General features: G+C 42.2%; 1 protein-coding gene across 4 annotated transcripts in view; it reads right to left on the bottom strand.

Annotated features, from left to right (window-relative positions):
- add3a (adducin 3 (gamma) a) overlaps window positions 1-15,671 on the bottom strand; it is a 56,805-nt gene that overhangs the window by 9,195 nt on the left and 31,939 nt on the right. For 2 of the 4 annotated variants that reach the window (XM_021318744.2, XM_021318745.2), the window contains exons 5-12: window positions 11,739-11,888; window positions 10,464-10,607; window positions 10,071-10,169; window positions 8,529-8,705; window positions 3,925-4,173; window positions 3,701-3,805; window positions 2,243-2,329; window positions 64-87 (exon numbers count right to left, since the gene is read on the bottom strand). In XM_021318744.2, the coding sequence (XP_021174419.2) occupies window positions 64-87; window positions 2,243-2,329; window positions 3,701-3,805; window positions 3,925-4,173; window positions 8,529-8,705; window positions 10,071-10,169; window positions 10,464-10,607; window positions 11,739-11,888 (1,035 nt within the window). The remainder of the gene's footprint in view (window positions 1-63; window positions 88-2,242; window positions 2,330-3,700; window positions 3,806-3,924; window positions 4,174-8,528; window positions 8,706-10,070; window positions 10,170-10,463; window positions 10,608-11,738; window positions 11,889-15,671) is intronic. The other 2 variants (XM_012866959.3, XM_012866961.3) reach the window with 1 other exon arrangement.

Here is a 15,671-nt window from a genome sequence, read left to right as displayed (position 1 = left end):
GCGACAGCGAAATAAAACCCACTGCAAACAGGAACAAACAGGACGATGCTAGAGGATATTTACCGGCACGCCTGTTTGCCCCAGATCCTTCAAGACAAAAATACCAACGAAGAAGAAAAATAAAAATAAAAAATCAGCACCAATGTGTCTATTTGAGGCTTTTTATAAACCTTTACCGTTTGTTTATTATGTGTGTTATGTTTTATTCTGGTAGTTTGAGTGAAGCTTATTACCTGCTTTCCATACATGCTTGTCGCCCTCTAGTGGCATAAATGAGCAATAGATGACGGAGAAGAGACTTTGAAGTCTGAACTCGTAATGGCTTTGGTTCTCTGTGTCTATAAATGTGCATCTCAACACATTAGACTTTCACCTAAGGGATTGTTGATAATGTCCTTCTGTGGCCATGTTGGAACCACAGAAACAGCAGATTTGAAGTGTCCGGCAGACAGTCATTAACCCCCTCCACAAGAATGAAGGATGAAGAGGGATCAGCCAGGAAAGGCCGCAGTTAAAGAAGCTGGCTTTTCAGAGTAGTGTAGCTAAGCATGTTAATGGAAAGTTGAGTGGAGGGAAAAAAGTGTGGCATAAAAATATGCAACTGCAACCTTTAGAGGACTGTGAAGCAAAGTTTGGACAGCGGCTGGAGACAGTAGCTCAAGAGCCACCACACACAGACAAGTCCAGGACGTGGGCTACAAGCGTCTCCTGAACCAGAGATATCTGATGCATTTTACCAGGGCTAATGAGAAAAAGGATCAAACTGTTGCTCAGTGGTACAAAGTCCTCTTCAAAGTCCTCTTTTTGGACTTTGGATTTAAGTTGAAAATCAAGGTTGCAAAGTCTGGAGGAGTGAGGAGGCACAGAGTCCATGTTGCTTGATGTCCCGGGGGAAGTTTCCACAGTCGGTGATCTGCTGGTGTTGGACTACAGTTTTACCGAGCCGAAAGTCAGAGCAGCAGCTTATCAAGAAACCACAAAAAATAAGAAGCTTCACTGCAAAAACATGACTAAAAATAAGTAAAGTTTTCTTTAAATGAGTGTATTTGTCCTTGATTTGAGCAGCAAGTTTAAATGATCTGCCAATGGATTTAGATTTTTGCACTGAAAATAGGTGCAACTCATCTCCATCATCATATTTCAAGTGTAGTTTATTTAATTATCTTATTTTAGGTGTAAAAATACTCATACCCATTGGCATACCATCTTATTTACCTGCTCAAATTAAGGACAAATACACAATTTTTAATTCAGTTTTTGCAGTGTTTATGGAAACACTAATTCAATTATCCAGACCCCTGCCCACCCTGCTAAAGGCACCAGTACCTGCTTTAACAACTACAGGCAACCTCTCAGAACATCTATAGGGTATGGTCCAGAAGAAGAGAGACACCAGAACCAACAATGCAGACAAGCTCAAGGCTGCTATTAAAGCAACCTGGGCTTCCCGGACAGAACCACCGGCCGCTCACCTCCATGTCACGCTGCATTGATGCAGTAATTGATGCAAAACGAGCCCCTAACCAAGTCATGAGGCATATGTGAGCAGTAATTGGACATAATTTTCAGTAGACCAACATTGCTGTGATAAAACAAAATAATTTTCATTTGCCATACTCTAATTTCCAAGAATCTGTTTTCTGGCGTTCCCTCAGTTGTTATCCATGAGTGTTAATCAGTCAAAGTCAGCATAAATAAATGGTTGAAATATATATAATTTTGTGTAACGAAGCTATATGGCTTGATTTTTACTGTTTGTATTGAATCACTAAAATAAATCAACTTTTTAATGAAATTCTAATTCATTGAGATGGAAAATGCATTCTGGCTGCTTTAAAAGGAAACACGGCCCTCCCAACATGAGCTTTGACACACAAGTCATCCTCGTTTAGTTCATTTATTTAAAAGGTTGAAGTTTAAAACGTGATATCCCGAGTAACTACCAGGTAACCCTGGCAGACATTTTCTCCAGAGTTACAAGGGACAAGTACAAGCACACAAGATTAATGTTGTAAGGTATAAAAGTAAACCACTCCATCAGTAACAGAGAAGTCATTTTTAACCTGCAACATAAAATATAAGCTGCATTGAGTCAAATTCTTATTAAAAAATGCATTCCCCTCCCATCATTATCAGCATGTATAAAGTGACTGGGCACAGAGCTGCGGTAACATTTAAAACGGCCACAGATCTGTGGAGCCCTGCTTCCGGCGTTTGTTCTAAAGTGGAAGATTTTCCTCACCTGTCGTGGTTGATCGACAGGAATGCCGGCGAGGTGCTGAGACCGCGGGCCTGATGTCATCACATCTAACCGGTTCTGGTCTCTGATCTGGAACGTACAAGTAAAGAAAAACACACACAGCGCTGTGATATCAGCAGAGATCTGAGGGGTTTGAAACTGATGCTGAGCCTGGAAACACAAGTAAGAAAAAAATAAATAAGTTTTCGTTTTACTTAAAATTAAATACAATCTGCAGATAAAAAAAGAAACAACTGTTTTATTGAAATCACCTGAGACACAGCTATCTGCAACCCGAACTATTCCGATAAAAAGGATTGATCAGATGTGTATTTTTATAGTTTAGCTTTAAAACTCAACTTTCTTATGTTCTCTGTCACAATTAGGCGCCGTCTGGGAGGCTTGGTAGAAAAGGTATTTTCTGTCCTGACATTACAGCTGGAAATGTTTGATATTTCCTAAACTTTACTGGGACTTCAGCTGGAACTGATGAGATTTCAGGGTTCCTGCAAAGTCTGAGAAGTTCTGCAATTTAATTTAGTACATAACTCGAGAAAAGTATAAGCTTTTCCAGACCTTATGCCCGTTCCTATCGTCTGTTTTATCCTTCCTTATGTCCTTTCTTTGTGTCCTGCATCCTTCTTTCCTCCCTTGTATCATTCCTTTTCTCATTGTATCCTTCCTTCCTTGTACACCTCCTTACCTTCAGCCCTGTATACCTCCTTCCTTGTATCCATCCTACCTTCCTTCCTTCCTATATTCCTTACCCCCATCCTTTGTATCCATCCTACCTTCCTTCCTTCCTATATTCCTTACCCCCATCCCTTGTATCCATCCTACCTTCCTTCCTATATTCCTTACCCCCTTCCCTTGTATCCATCCTACCTTCCTTCCTATATTCCTTACCCCCTTCCCTTGTATCCATCCTACCTTCCTTCCTATATTCCTTACCCCCTTCCCTTGTATCCTTCCTTCCTTCCTTCCTTCCTTCCTACCTCCCAATATTCCTTCCTTACCCCTGCCTTGTATCCCTCCTTAGTCCCTCCTGGTAACCTTCCTTTCTTCCTTGTGTCCTTGTGTGTTTGTATCCTTGTTTCCTTCCTTTCCTCTTTTCTTCCTTCCTTCCTTCTCCAGAAATTTTAGAAGCATCCGCCAAATCCTCACGGTGAACTTCAGGGTTTTTCTGTTAAAATAACCTTGAAGGACTGAGAGCTCTGAATGGCCGAGCCTGCAAATGTCTGGACTTAATGGATCAACTTAACGTGCAGTTTTAAATAATGTTCTCTCCTTTATGTCCAATTTACCATTTCTGGATGGACCTTCCCTCACAAGGAGTGAAACCCCTTGACCTAAACGAGCCAAAATGTCCGAAAAGCCACTCAGTTTGGTTCCGAATCAAAGATGTCAAGAAATGACACTGCATCTTAAAGAAGTAACCCGACAGAAAGGTGCTGGACTCACTTTGTTCCTCTTCTGCTGCACCTCAGTGGGGTCGGTGTTTAGAGGGACGAACTGATTTGGGTCTTCGATCCGGATCGGGGTTCCTGTTTCATCCGCCCTCATCCACTGCGAAGGGAAGGAGATAAGGATAAATCACTTCAGAGGAGGGTCGGGGTCGTTCCTTCACTGTTCACCCGCTAGATGGCGCTCTAGTGTCGCGTGCAGGGGCTGTGGTCGGTGCTCACCGTGGTGGTCCGGCTGCAGCGCTCCTCCCCGGCCTCCACGCTGACCTTAGTGTAGCTGTTGGGGGAGTTGAGCCAGCGCGTCTTCTCCCTCTGCTGCCGCTGCTGCAGGAACTTGAAGGGCAGCCGCGTGGCCTCGCCGTCCTCCTCAAACGTGAAGGCCGTGACGGTGGCGGGGATCTCCACTTCGCTCTTGTGCCTCGGCTTCTCCCGAATGATGGGGTGTCGGTAGGCGTAGCCCGTCCTGTAGCCCTGTGGCACAAAGGAAATAAAAAAACATTATTTTATCTGGAAATGTTTGGATCCAAACAGGCTTTTTTTCCCCCATGGGTATGTGCATAAAGTGCCTTCTCCAACACTGCAAAAACAGAACTAAAAATAACTAAAATGTTCTTAAAATGAGTGTATTTATCCTTGATTTGAGCAGGTAAATAAAATGCTTTGCCAATGGAATAAGATTTTTGCACTTAAAACAGGAGCAACTCATCTCCATCGTCTTATTTCAAGTGCATTATCTTATTTTAGGGGTAAAAATACTCATCCTATTGGCAGATAATTTGATTTACCTGCTCAAATCAAGGACAAACGCACTAATTTCAAGAAATCTTTACTTATTTTTAGTTCTGTTTTTGCAGTGAAGCCTTACACTGCAAAAACAGAACTAAAAAATAGTATAATTTTCTTGAAATTAGTGTATTTGTCCTTGATTTGAGCAGGTAAATAAGATTATCTGCCAATGGAATGAGTATTTTGACCCCTAAAATAAGATAGTTAGATAAACCGGACTTGGAATAAGATCATAGAGATGAATTGTTCGTATTTTAAGTCCAACAATCTTATTCTATTGGCAGATCATTTTATTTACCTGCTCAAATCAAGGATAAATAAACTAATTTCAAGAAAATCGTACTTTTAGTTCTCTTTTTGCAGTGTATGTTTTGCCCACACATTTCAGTGCATTACATGTGGATCATACTCAATAGGAAAATGGTGCATAGTTTCTGAATATATTTTACAGCCAAAAAAATCTGAAACGTGCGGCTGGCATTTCTTTATATTAACCCCTTTCCTCTGATGCCCCCTAAACAATACCCAGTGTAACCGTGTCGCCTTCTGAAGTCACGGGAAAAGTGAAGCACTTGCAGTTTGCTATTAGTATAAGAGATTCACCTAACACGTGACAGAGGGTCAGATGAAACCAAAACCTTTAGGCCAGCATTCAACACAGCCTTTGTGGGGATAAAAACCCAACACTGCACCCTGAAGCACCCTGCTCAGAGTTTTCCCACGGTGAAACGTGGTGGTGGTGTCAGGGCAAGGCCGATGGAGGTAACGCCGGCAATCGAGGAAGAAAAGCTGTCAGAGGCAGCAGAACACTTGAGACTGAGGCAGAGGTTCACCTTGCACACTGCAAAAACGGAACTAGAAATAAGTAAAATGTTCTTAAAATGTGTGTATTTGTCCTTGATTTGAGCAGGTAAATAATATGATTTGCCAATGGAATAATAATTTTGCACTTAAAATAGGAACAATTCATCTCAATCATCTTATTTAAGTGCAGGATGTCTAATTATCTTATTTTAGGGGGCAAAATACTCGTTCCATTGGCAGATAATCTTATTTACCTGCTCAAATTAAGGATAAATACACTAACTTTAAGAACATTTTACTTATTTTTAGATCCGTTCTTGCAGTGCAGCTGGATAAAGACTCTTAAAAGTACAGCAAGCGCTACAATAAAAATAAAGCATATCCTTCTGTTAGAATGGCCTAGTCAAAGTTCGCTCTGTCAGAAGCAGAGAATTTATGTTCATGAACGCTCTCCATCCAGTCTGACTGAGCTGTGTTGTGTAGAAGAATGGGTGACAGACATTTACACTTTCCAGAGGTCGATGCAGTCATATTCAATGAATTAGAATACTGATGAAAAGTTAATTTATTCCAGTAACTCAATTAGATGGAATACATAGATTAACACAGACTGATGATGTTTTAAAGACTTTATTTCTGTTAGTTATATATATTTTTTTCAACTCAAGCTAATACGCATCAGACCCTACACTGCAAAAACAGAACTAGATCAAGGACAAATTAGTGTATTTGTCCTTGATTTGAGCAGTTGAATAAGACTATTTGCCAATAGAATAAGATTTTTGCACTTAAAATAGGAACAATTCATCTCCATCATCTTATTTCAAGTGCAGGATGTCTAATTATCTTATTTTAGGGGTCAAAACACTCATTCCGTTGGCATACATTCCATTTTACCTACTCAAATCAAGGATAAATACACTAACTTTAAGAACATTTTACTTATTTTTAGATCCATTTTTGCAGTGTAAGAGTATTTTTTGCACACTTTAAAGTAAATACCAAGTCTGTCTGTTACGTTATCCGTGCACATCCATGGTAACAATAAAGATTCTTGATTGATATTTGATTCTTGATAAAAAACAACATTTAGGATTAGAATGTTTCATCAGACCAGTAAAAATAGTACTTCTAATCATTTGTGAAGCTGCAATAACAATAAGGCGTTTATTCTTTGGCATGTGCCTTCTGGTTAGACTAATTCAGTGTCTCTAAGTTAGAGGCCTTCATTCAGATGGACACAATCAAAGCAGCGCAGTAGCTGCACGGGCTAAAACCCCGGAGAGCACAGACTCAGATCCACTTCCTCTCACGTCCGTCTGCCTCTGTCCCTCTCTTCTTTTGTCCTCCGCTTCGTCCTCATTTCACAGTTTCCCCCCCTCTCACGTTCTCATTTCCTCTCGCTCAGTTGTGTCACTGCTGTTTTTCTGTCAACTTTCCACACAGAGCCTTCTCTTTCATCTGCGCCCCGCGGTCAAAGCTGACCTTTCAACTCGACTCCGTCGCCCAGCTGAGCTGGCAGGGCCTCTCTTTCCGGCAACATCCTGCTTTCCGTGCGAACGTTGCGACACACTCACAGCTGGGAGCCTGAAGAGTCTGGGAGGAGAACAGCTCCTCCTCTGTCGCCCTCTTTTCTCATCGCCGCCTCATCCTACTTTACCGAGGCGGTAAAGTAGGATGATGGAAGCACAGAGAGGGATGGACGAAGAATCAAGGTAAAGGGGGACAGGTGGGAAGCACAGAGGACGAACTCCACATCACCAAAAGCTGCTGCTTTGGGATGATTTTTTTTTCTTCCACACAGCGATTTCCTTATCTTTCTCAAATATATCTTTTTAAATTGTTTGTGCAGACAGTTCAGATGTTTTCTTTGCCTGATCCTTTAAAATAGTCGGAAAGGTGGTGCTCTTTTCTAACACAGTGCTGCTATTGCCAGCGCATAAACAAGTCTTTCACAGAGCGTTTGGTTTCTGGACTGTTGCATCTCTCTTTCTGCTGGGTCCATGCAGGAAAAAAACTGTAAACAGAACCGCTTATTGTTTTCTTCAATCAACACTCTCCAATAAAGGCCAGATTTGTGGATTGCATGACTGATATTTTCTTGTGTAAACAGGTTCTCCCAACTGAGCTGCAGGTCTCTGCAGCTCCTCCAGAGTGACCATGAGCCTCATGCCTGTGATTGGTCCGGTCTGTTTTAGGCTGGAGAGTTCGGAGCCAGACTGATTTATGTCCTGTGTAAGCCAGTCTGGCTGGCCAGGCTTGTGTCCTTTGTGAGATTTTCACATCTTGGGATATTTTTTTTTTGTACCGAACCCTTTTTTAAAATCTGTCCACAACTTGACCCCTGATCTACGTCACGTGTTTTATGGGCTTAATGTTGCGGTTTGTCCAGAACAGCTATGAGTTCTAGTCAGATTAAATTACACACATCTTGACTCTGTTAACTAATTAGGTGACTTCTGAAGGTAAGTGGTTGCTTTGGATTTATTTAATTACAGTCTGAAGGGGGCTGAATACATATTTGTCAGATTTTCATTTGTAAAATTACCATTACTTAGTAACTTTAAACAGCTTTAGCAGGACTCTGTCACAGCTTTTATTTACATGTTTATTTGATTGGATGGAATAGGCATCCATCTTTTGTTTTTAAGTCCGTCCATCGTCTATATCCACATATCTGTGCAGGTTGCTGATGCCTATCTCCAGCGATTGTTGGGCGGGGTACAGTCTGGACAGGTTGCCAGTTCCATCACGGTGCAACACAGAGACACACAAGATAAACAACCATGCACACACATCTCAGGGCAATTTGGAGAGGCCAGCTAACCAAACAGTCTTGCCTTTGGACTGTGGGAGGAAGCCGGAGTACCCGGAGAGAACCCACGCATGCACAGGGAGAACATGCAAGCTCCATGCAGAAAGACCCAGGGCTGGAGTCTGAAACCAGGTCCTCCTTGCTGCAAGGCAACGGTGCTACCAACTGCACCACTTGATAATTTTTTGTTTTTTATTATAGTAAATATTCATATTTGTATTTTTGGTGCCTACGTAGAATTTTTACCACTCATCCTAACCAAGACTTGCTGGCAGCAGAGATGCTGTCGCCCTGTGGGAAATTCTCTCTTGATTAAAACGAAGTAAAGCTTGAAACACCTTTACCAGAGAGGCCGACGAATGTGGCGGGCGATGCAGAGCTTTAATCTCATGCCTGATGCCAAACAAGTGCATAGACTCACCAGATTATCCAGCATCCTCATCAGAGACTCAAACTCCAGCTCTCCGATCTTCCACTTGTACTGGCCGGCCATGTTGACGGCCGCCGCCGTGGCCACTGCAAACACCCGAGACTTGTACTTCTCCGGGTCCAGCACTATGAGGTTGTCCACTCCCCCAGCACACGAGATGGCATTCACCTAAAAAACCCGGACGTTTTGGACAGAAAGAGGAGAGTAAGAGCTTCTGTTGCTGCGCGTCACATCTGTGACTCTAGGACGTACGTTTAAACTGCAGCTCAGCTTATTTCTGCACAAAGGGATGGAGCGACTGAGCAAAAACTAAAGGTGAGATGCCACAGAACCCAACAGCAAAGCAGCTGAGACGCAGAGCTCGACGTACAGCGAACACATCCCAGGGGATTTATTTGTAGAATTTAAGCTGGGCTTTGCAAGATGGATTAATGTTTTTCTTTTGCTTGACAGAGTGAGAGTCATTTGGGAGATTTGGTGGGCTGCATTACAGGAAAAGGGGAGGAGGGGCAGGCTGTCAGCGCCAAATCCAGTGTTTACTAGCAACCCCCCCCATATATATATATATATATATATATATATATATATATATATATATATATATATATATGTGTGTGGAGCATGACATTTAATATAAGTCAGCATTTTCTGTTCAATTTCCACCTAGGTGGAATTTCTTCAGCTACACAGCCTTGCAATGGTATTCATACACCTCCAACATTTCCACATTTTGTTGCATTTTAACTAGGGCTGGACGATAATTCAATAACAATATGTATTAATCCATAGACGTGTAGATAGAAAAAAAGGGTCAATAAAAAGGTCAATTGAAGAACAGATTTCCTTCCTTTTGCATTCTAGCCATGTAGGTTAATATTACAGTCGTTACATCTTCTCAACCAATCACAAACGCAGACCCAAGCTCCGCCCTCTTCGAAGAGCATGTGTTTTTTTTTGTTTTTTTTTTGTAAAAACTTGCAGTTTTGGTAAAAAGTTGGTTGATTTTGATTTCAGTGTTTGTGTGGTTTTATCTGAAAAATTAGTCGCTAAAGAACAGCATTAAATGGCCAAGGCTGCACTTAAAATATATGTTTTGAATGTGTTTCTATATCGTCCAGCCCAAATGTTAACCATTTTAACCAAATTTTAATTGTTTTGATGACAACCATGCGTCGTTTTCCTTGCATTGAAGCGTTACCCACTACTTTGTGTTATTATATCACATAAATGAAGCGATAAAACAGATTAAAGTTTGTGGCTGCAACGTGTCATAACGTGATAAAACACATCAGACTCTCCCTCCCTCAATCAAACCCTTAAAAGTTTAATTACAGGACTGTGCTTTGCCAACCACATAGCAACAGATTATGAGTGCGCCGAGTCTTTTTGAAACAGTCTGACCGGGGCCAATATGGAAGCCGCAGGTGGGAGATTAGGTTTAGCGGGGAAGCTGCTGTCCTGCCGTTAGGCTGAATGCAGACGGAGGCTAAGGGGGAGCTGGGAATCTGCTGCAGGCTCCGGGTCCGATTGTACCTGGATTTCGCAGGCGTACTGGGCATTGTAGATGTAGTGAAAGGCCTCTTCGACGGTCTCCCCGAGAGCGACCACGCCGTGGTTTCTCAGCACCAGGATCTGCGGCGCACACAGAAACCATAAAGAACAGCTTTAGGTCAAACGTGTTTCTGCAGGTCAGAAACACAGAAATGACAAATTAACCCAAACGCAGCAGATACTCCCACAGGATGCGCCACTGCTTCCTATTTCAAATACACCCCACCCTGATAACTGCCTCTTTATTTTCTTAACTCCAAGGCCCAGGTACAGAGCTTCCTCTGCCTCAGATATTTTTAAAACCACTTGAGATAAATGGTCGGACTGAACGATTTAACAACAACTCATCGCAAAGGGTTTCTCTGGTCCTCCCACCTTTGCTGTCGGGCCGAGGGCTTTCTGCAGCTCTCTGCGCTCCTCCTGGTCATCCAGGCTGCCCTGGTAGTTGTAGTAGGCGACGTCTCCCAGGATCAGCGCCTCCTGGGAGATGGGTAGGATGCCGCACTTCATAGAGGACACCTAAATCGGGATAAAGCGAGGAGAGAGAGAGGATGATTTGTAAGGTGTATTAGATTTGCTTCATGCATCTCAACCATTTGAAATATTCTTGAGATCCTATAAACCAGGGTTGTCAAACTCATTTTGGTTTAGGGGCCGCATACAGCTTAATCTGATCTTAAGAGGGCCACATGAGTAAACTCATTGCAAGATTAAACAGAACTAGTAAATGTGGACTTGTTGTTGTTTTTTATATTAAATGAATTTCACTTTCACACAATGTATTATGAATAACCTCAGCGTTTTTAAGAAAAGTATGTGCAATTTCAACAATACTTTTACTCAGGTAAAAATTTAATTGTGCATTATGCATAAGAACTGATCACAGTGATTGTACAATGTTGAAAAACATTTATTCACGTTTTTTGGAACTTAAAAACACTGTCCTGCATGACAAAATACATCAAACAGATAAAAATTTAAAAATGATTAAAATTTTTCCACACCTGAAGCTTAATCTGCTAATTAAAACACAGCGCCCCTCGTGGACAATATAGGAACTGCAGATTTTCAATTAAACGAAGTACATGTTTTTTTTCAATAATTGTTTTATCATTCTCTTCCTTTTATCTCCTCTTTGTTTCACCTTTTCTTTTTTCTTCTTGTTCTTCCTTTCCTTTCCTACTTTCCCATTATAGTGTCCATATTGTTTGAGATATTCCCCGCATGAATCATAATTAAACTATTCACATTCATAAATCAAGCGGAGCACTATGGCAAAAGCAGTTCAGCTTCACTTGTTAAAGTCAAATCTGATGAGCTCTTTTTGGCATTAAGACAGCAATTCTTATTGCCACATTTTTTTTTTTTAATAATGATAATGCATTTAGCCACCGGGCCAAACTAAATTTTTCGGCGGGCCGCATCCGGCCCGCGGGCCATATGTTTGCCACCCCTGCTATAAACGGTGCATTTTGTCTTCATATTCATTTTTAGCCAAAAATGACTGTCTTTTGGTCTAATCTTTATGTTTGTGATGTACATGCAATCGTCTAATTCCTCACGGTGTCTCTTCAAAGTGAGCTTTGCGTGCTCAGTTTAACAGAGACCAGCGACAAGGAGGTGCGGCTAAAGACAGCCTGGTGTACTTACAGCCGCCGTGGCCGGAGTGTGCACGTGGATGACGCAGCGGATGTCCGGGCGCATGGAGTAGATGGCGGCATGTGGGCTGAAACCCGCCGAGTCGATCCGCAGGTTGGTGGAGCCCTGCTCGATCACGTCCCCGATGATGTTCACCTTCACCTGAGAGGACGGGGACAACCAGACGGTCAGCTGATTTTGGCTTTATTAGGCGGGGGATGTTCCGATTCAGTCCCAGGTATCAGACCTGGGTCCCCATCCAGGCAATTTTTTAAATGACTGCTACTGGGATCATTGATTGAGAATCCCAGCTGGGTTGTTCTTCTACTGTCTGTGTTTTTAGGAAAGGCACTGAATCGTTTTTTATAGGACAAAATTTCATTAATCAGGGCCAATTTTAATGTGCTGTATTAAAGGCGAGGCATACCACAGGGTTGATCTAATAAGTCTGGGGTTTCTCCAACTATCTAAATATCTTCCAATGATGATCGCTGGAAAGGAGAGAATATATTGGCTGCTGCAGCTCCCTGGCTGGTGTGGGGAAGGCCAGCATAAAGAGCATATGAAACAGTAATCATTTTTACATATGTGAGAATATGATATGTATGATATGAGACAAGCAATGGGTTTATGAAACAGGAGATGAACCTTTTTTTTTTTTTTTTACAGAAAAAATTCAACAAAATGAACAGAAACAAATCACAGAGTCATATTAAAACAGAGGGTATACATTGCAGCATGAGCCTGGCACGGGAAGCGTTGATGCTTTCAATCTACAGACCCAATCAAACTCATGTCAATGCTGGAAAAAAAGATAGCATTTAATACTAAAGTTAAGTTTTCAATTTAAATTCATTCCTATTATTAGTTTTAAAGAAAAGAATGACATGCTTTGGCAAAGAAAACAACTTTTTTCTTAGCAGAATAAGGCAAACTGAGTGAGTAATTTCCATATTTATGAAAAATATTGTCCAAAATAACAGTTTGCAATCTAAATAAAACAAAGCACCTAGTTTGCAGTTAAAATAAATCCCAAAAAACAACGTCTCATGAGTGTGAGACAATTTATATGCCGATATCCCAAAGAGACATACAAAAAACTGTTTGTTATCGCCTTTATTATTAAAAGACAGATGTTCAGAGTCACAGTTTAGGTTTGTGTCGAGTCAGAAACATGTTTAAAAACAAATAAAGCCTTTTTTTAATAGGGGACAAATTTTCTGAACAATATTATAGCTTTCTTAACCTCCTCGTTAAGCATGATTGCTCAGAAAAAATCTGTTGCGGTCAAGAAAATTAGATTCTGCTGCATTACAAACATTGTTCAGTGGGTTGAGTTGAACACATTCATTGTAATAATAGACCATTAGTATATGCCCCAAATGTCCCAAATCAGTGTTTTGGACAAATCAGAATGTCTCTGCTTCGGCGTTAGTCCTTTTCTGAATATTTTACTACAAAGTTTTGCCGGTTCTGGTTTGAGGGGGGGATGGCGGCTACTTAAACATCTAGACAGCTCTCCTGAGAGGAAAGCAGAGAGGCTAAGGCAGTAAATGTAGGCAAGGTGAAGTAAAATGAAATACAACAGATACAAAACCGGATCCATCCCCTTTAACAAAGGTATTAAACCAACTCTCTGACATAAGTCAAAATTAAAGAGCGTGACGACAGAAATTTCATTATCTGCTCCTCTAGAGGAAAGACACTGGAACACCACCAGGAAAACTAATACAGTCAGGGAATGGACACGATGTCCTTTATACGGACAACTTCATTATCAGTCAATTACGTAGTAGTTATTACATTACCTCCCGGAGGATATTTAACAGGAAAGATGGAGCGGTGAGACCTGGAGGAAGTGAGTCACAATGAAGACGGACGAGCAAACATCTAAACCTGAGGGAGGAGCAACAGCGGAACTGGCTGCAGGTTTTTAAGCTGTCGAAAGTAGAACAGAATAACAAACTGGAAACCCTACTTTCCCCGCAGACGCCGTGCATCACTGCAGCCACATGTTTCTATGATACAATCCAGAGCCGGCCAGGCCTTTTTTTCCCCCCTTCCTTGCACCAAGTCCAACACTGAAGGAGAAGCCATTCATCATCCGGCCAGATGTGAACGCATGACGCTCAGTCCAACATAGGGCGGTGCGGCGGCACAGAGGACGTACCAAAAAGCAGCAGGCATCAAATTCTTCAATTCCTTTTAAAATGAACACCCAAAACTCAGAAATATTGCATAAACGGCACCAAAAATACACATTCTACTAAAAAAAAAATTAGCTAGTGCCTTCTCTTGCTTCCAAATCTAATCTTTTCTAAATCTCAGTGACTGTATAAAGTGACAGCCAAAGCTAATGATAAGGTTTTTCTGTATAGAAGTGACTCTGTAAGCACCTGGATCCAAGCATCTGTAGGTGTTTGTGAGAGTGCACTTGTGTATGTAAGGTTTATTCATAACAAAAATGCTCAATAGTGGTTGTGAGGGGCCAAATGTCACCCCACAGAACGCCGAGGCAGACTCCAGGGGAACCAGAACCCCAGATGTCTGAAAGGACCCCCAGAGCCAAGGAGCCCAAGAGGGATAAACACAGGACGGCCGTCTCCCCCTTTCAAGCAAAGAGCAGAGAGGATCCCACTTAATCAGTGGGATTTAAGAAACAGCAGACTCAATTTCAACCTTTAATTTATAAAAATGGTGGGATGACAACCTGACCCTAGCCAGATTGATATCGCTCCGCCTAGCTCCACTCACATACATCTGGGACCTCTTCCATAGAGAGGGATTTCTCCAACCAATTTTATTGTCTAGCCAATCAGGACGCAGGGCTGGAGTTTCATAGATGTGACGTAGTGGAGAAGCGACCGTGACGTGAGACTGTTTTGATTCAGACAACAATGGCGGCTCGCATCGAGGAAGCAAGCGTTAACATTGATGCTGCTATTTCTTCCGTGTTGTCCAATCTACCTAATATTGTTTCATTAAAAGAACATCAGAGAACGGCTCTGAAGGCTTTTGTTGGTGGAAACGATGTTTTCGCCCTTCTCCCAACCGGATTTGGCAAGTTTTGTTTTCCGGGGCGCTCCCGTGGCGGAGCGGTTAGCGGTTAGCACAAACCATGTTAGGAGGCCTTTAGTCCTCGACGCAGTCGAACCGGGATCGACTCCGACCCGCGGCGCTTTGCCGCCTGTCTTCCCCCCTCTTCCTGTCAGCTCACTGTCAATAAAACGCGTGCCACTAGAGCCGCAAACACATAAAAAAAACACAACTTTTTTTTCCCCTGCGTCGCTCTCATCAGCGTCACGGGCTAGCTTCGGTGTGAGTGGTTGAAGATGACAGACAAGTGGCTTATCCAATCATATGCAAGGATTTTTGATAAGGCCCAGGCTTCAAAAAAGGCAATTCCTATGGAGAGGTCCCAGATGGATGAGTGAAGCTAGGCGGAGCGAAATACATCTTGCTAGAGTCAGGTTAGGGATGACCAGCAACTGATAACATCACAACGTGCATCACCAAGAGCCGAGACGCCACAAAACCCGGGCCTAAAGTAAGGCGTTTCATTTTCAGTTTATTGAAGGTTGTTTTCCGCTGTCAAAACCTTATGAAATTAAAAAAAACCTTCATCCTCGGGGGTCTTCTTTTTCATTTCTAAGTTTTTCCCTAAACTGCTAATCAGGTGAAAGAAATCCACGTGTACAGAGTACCCAAGCAGCACTAAAATCCACGCCAGTCCAGAAAATCAGAGACAACCGTTGGGTCAACCAGCCACTAAATCCCGGAATATGCCCTGAGTGATGCTCAACCTTTCCACTTCTATGCGGATGTTTCACCACAGGACGTTTTATCGATCTTCCACCCACCCAGACGGAGGCGAACGGCACCGGTCAAACGTAAATAACTTCATATCAATCCCAACAAAGACACACAGAGCTGGCAGGCTCATTG

This window comes from Fundulus heteroclitus, chromosome 5 (assembly GCF_011125445.2).
Source record: "Fundulus heteroclitus isolate FHET01 chromosome 5, MU-UCD_Fhet_4.1, whole genome shotgun sequence".
NCBI classification, from domain to species: Eukaryota; Metazoa; Chordata; class Actinopteri; order Cyprinodontiformes; family Fundulidae; genus Fundulus; species Fundulus heteroclitus.
This window is presented reverse-complemented; position numbering and strand designations above follow the sequence as displayed.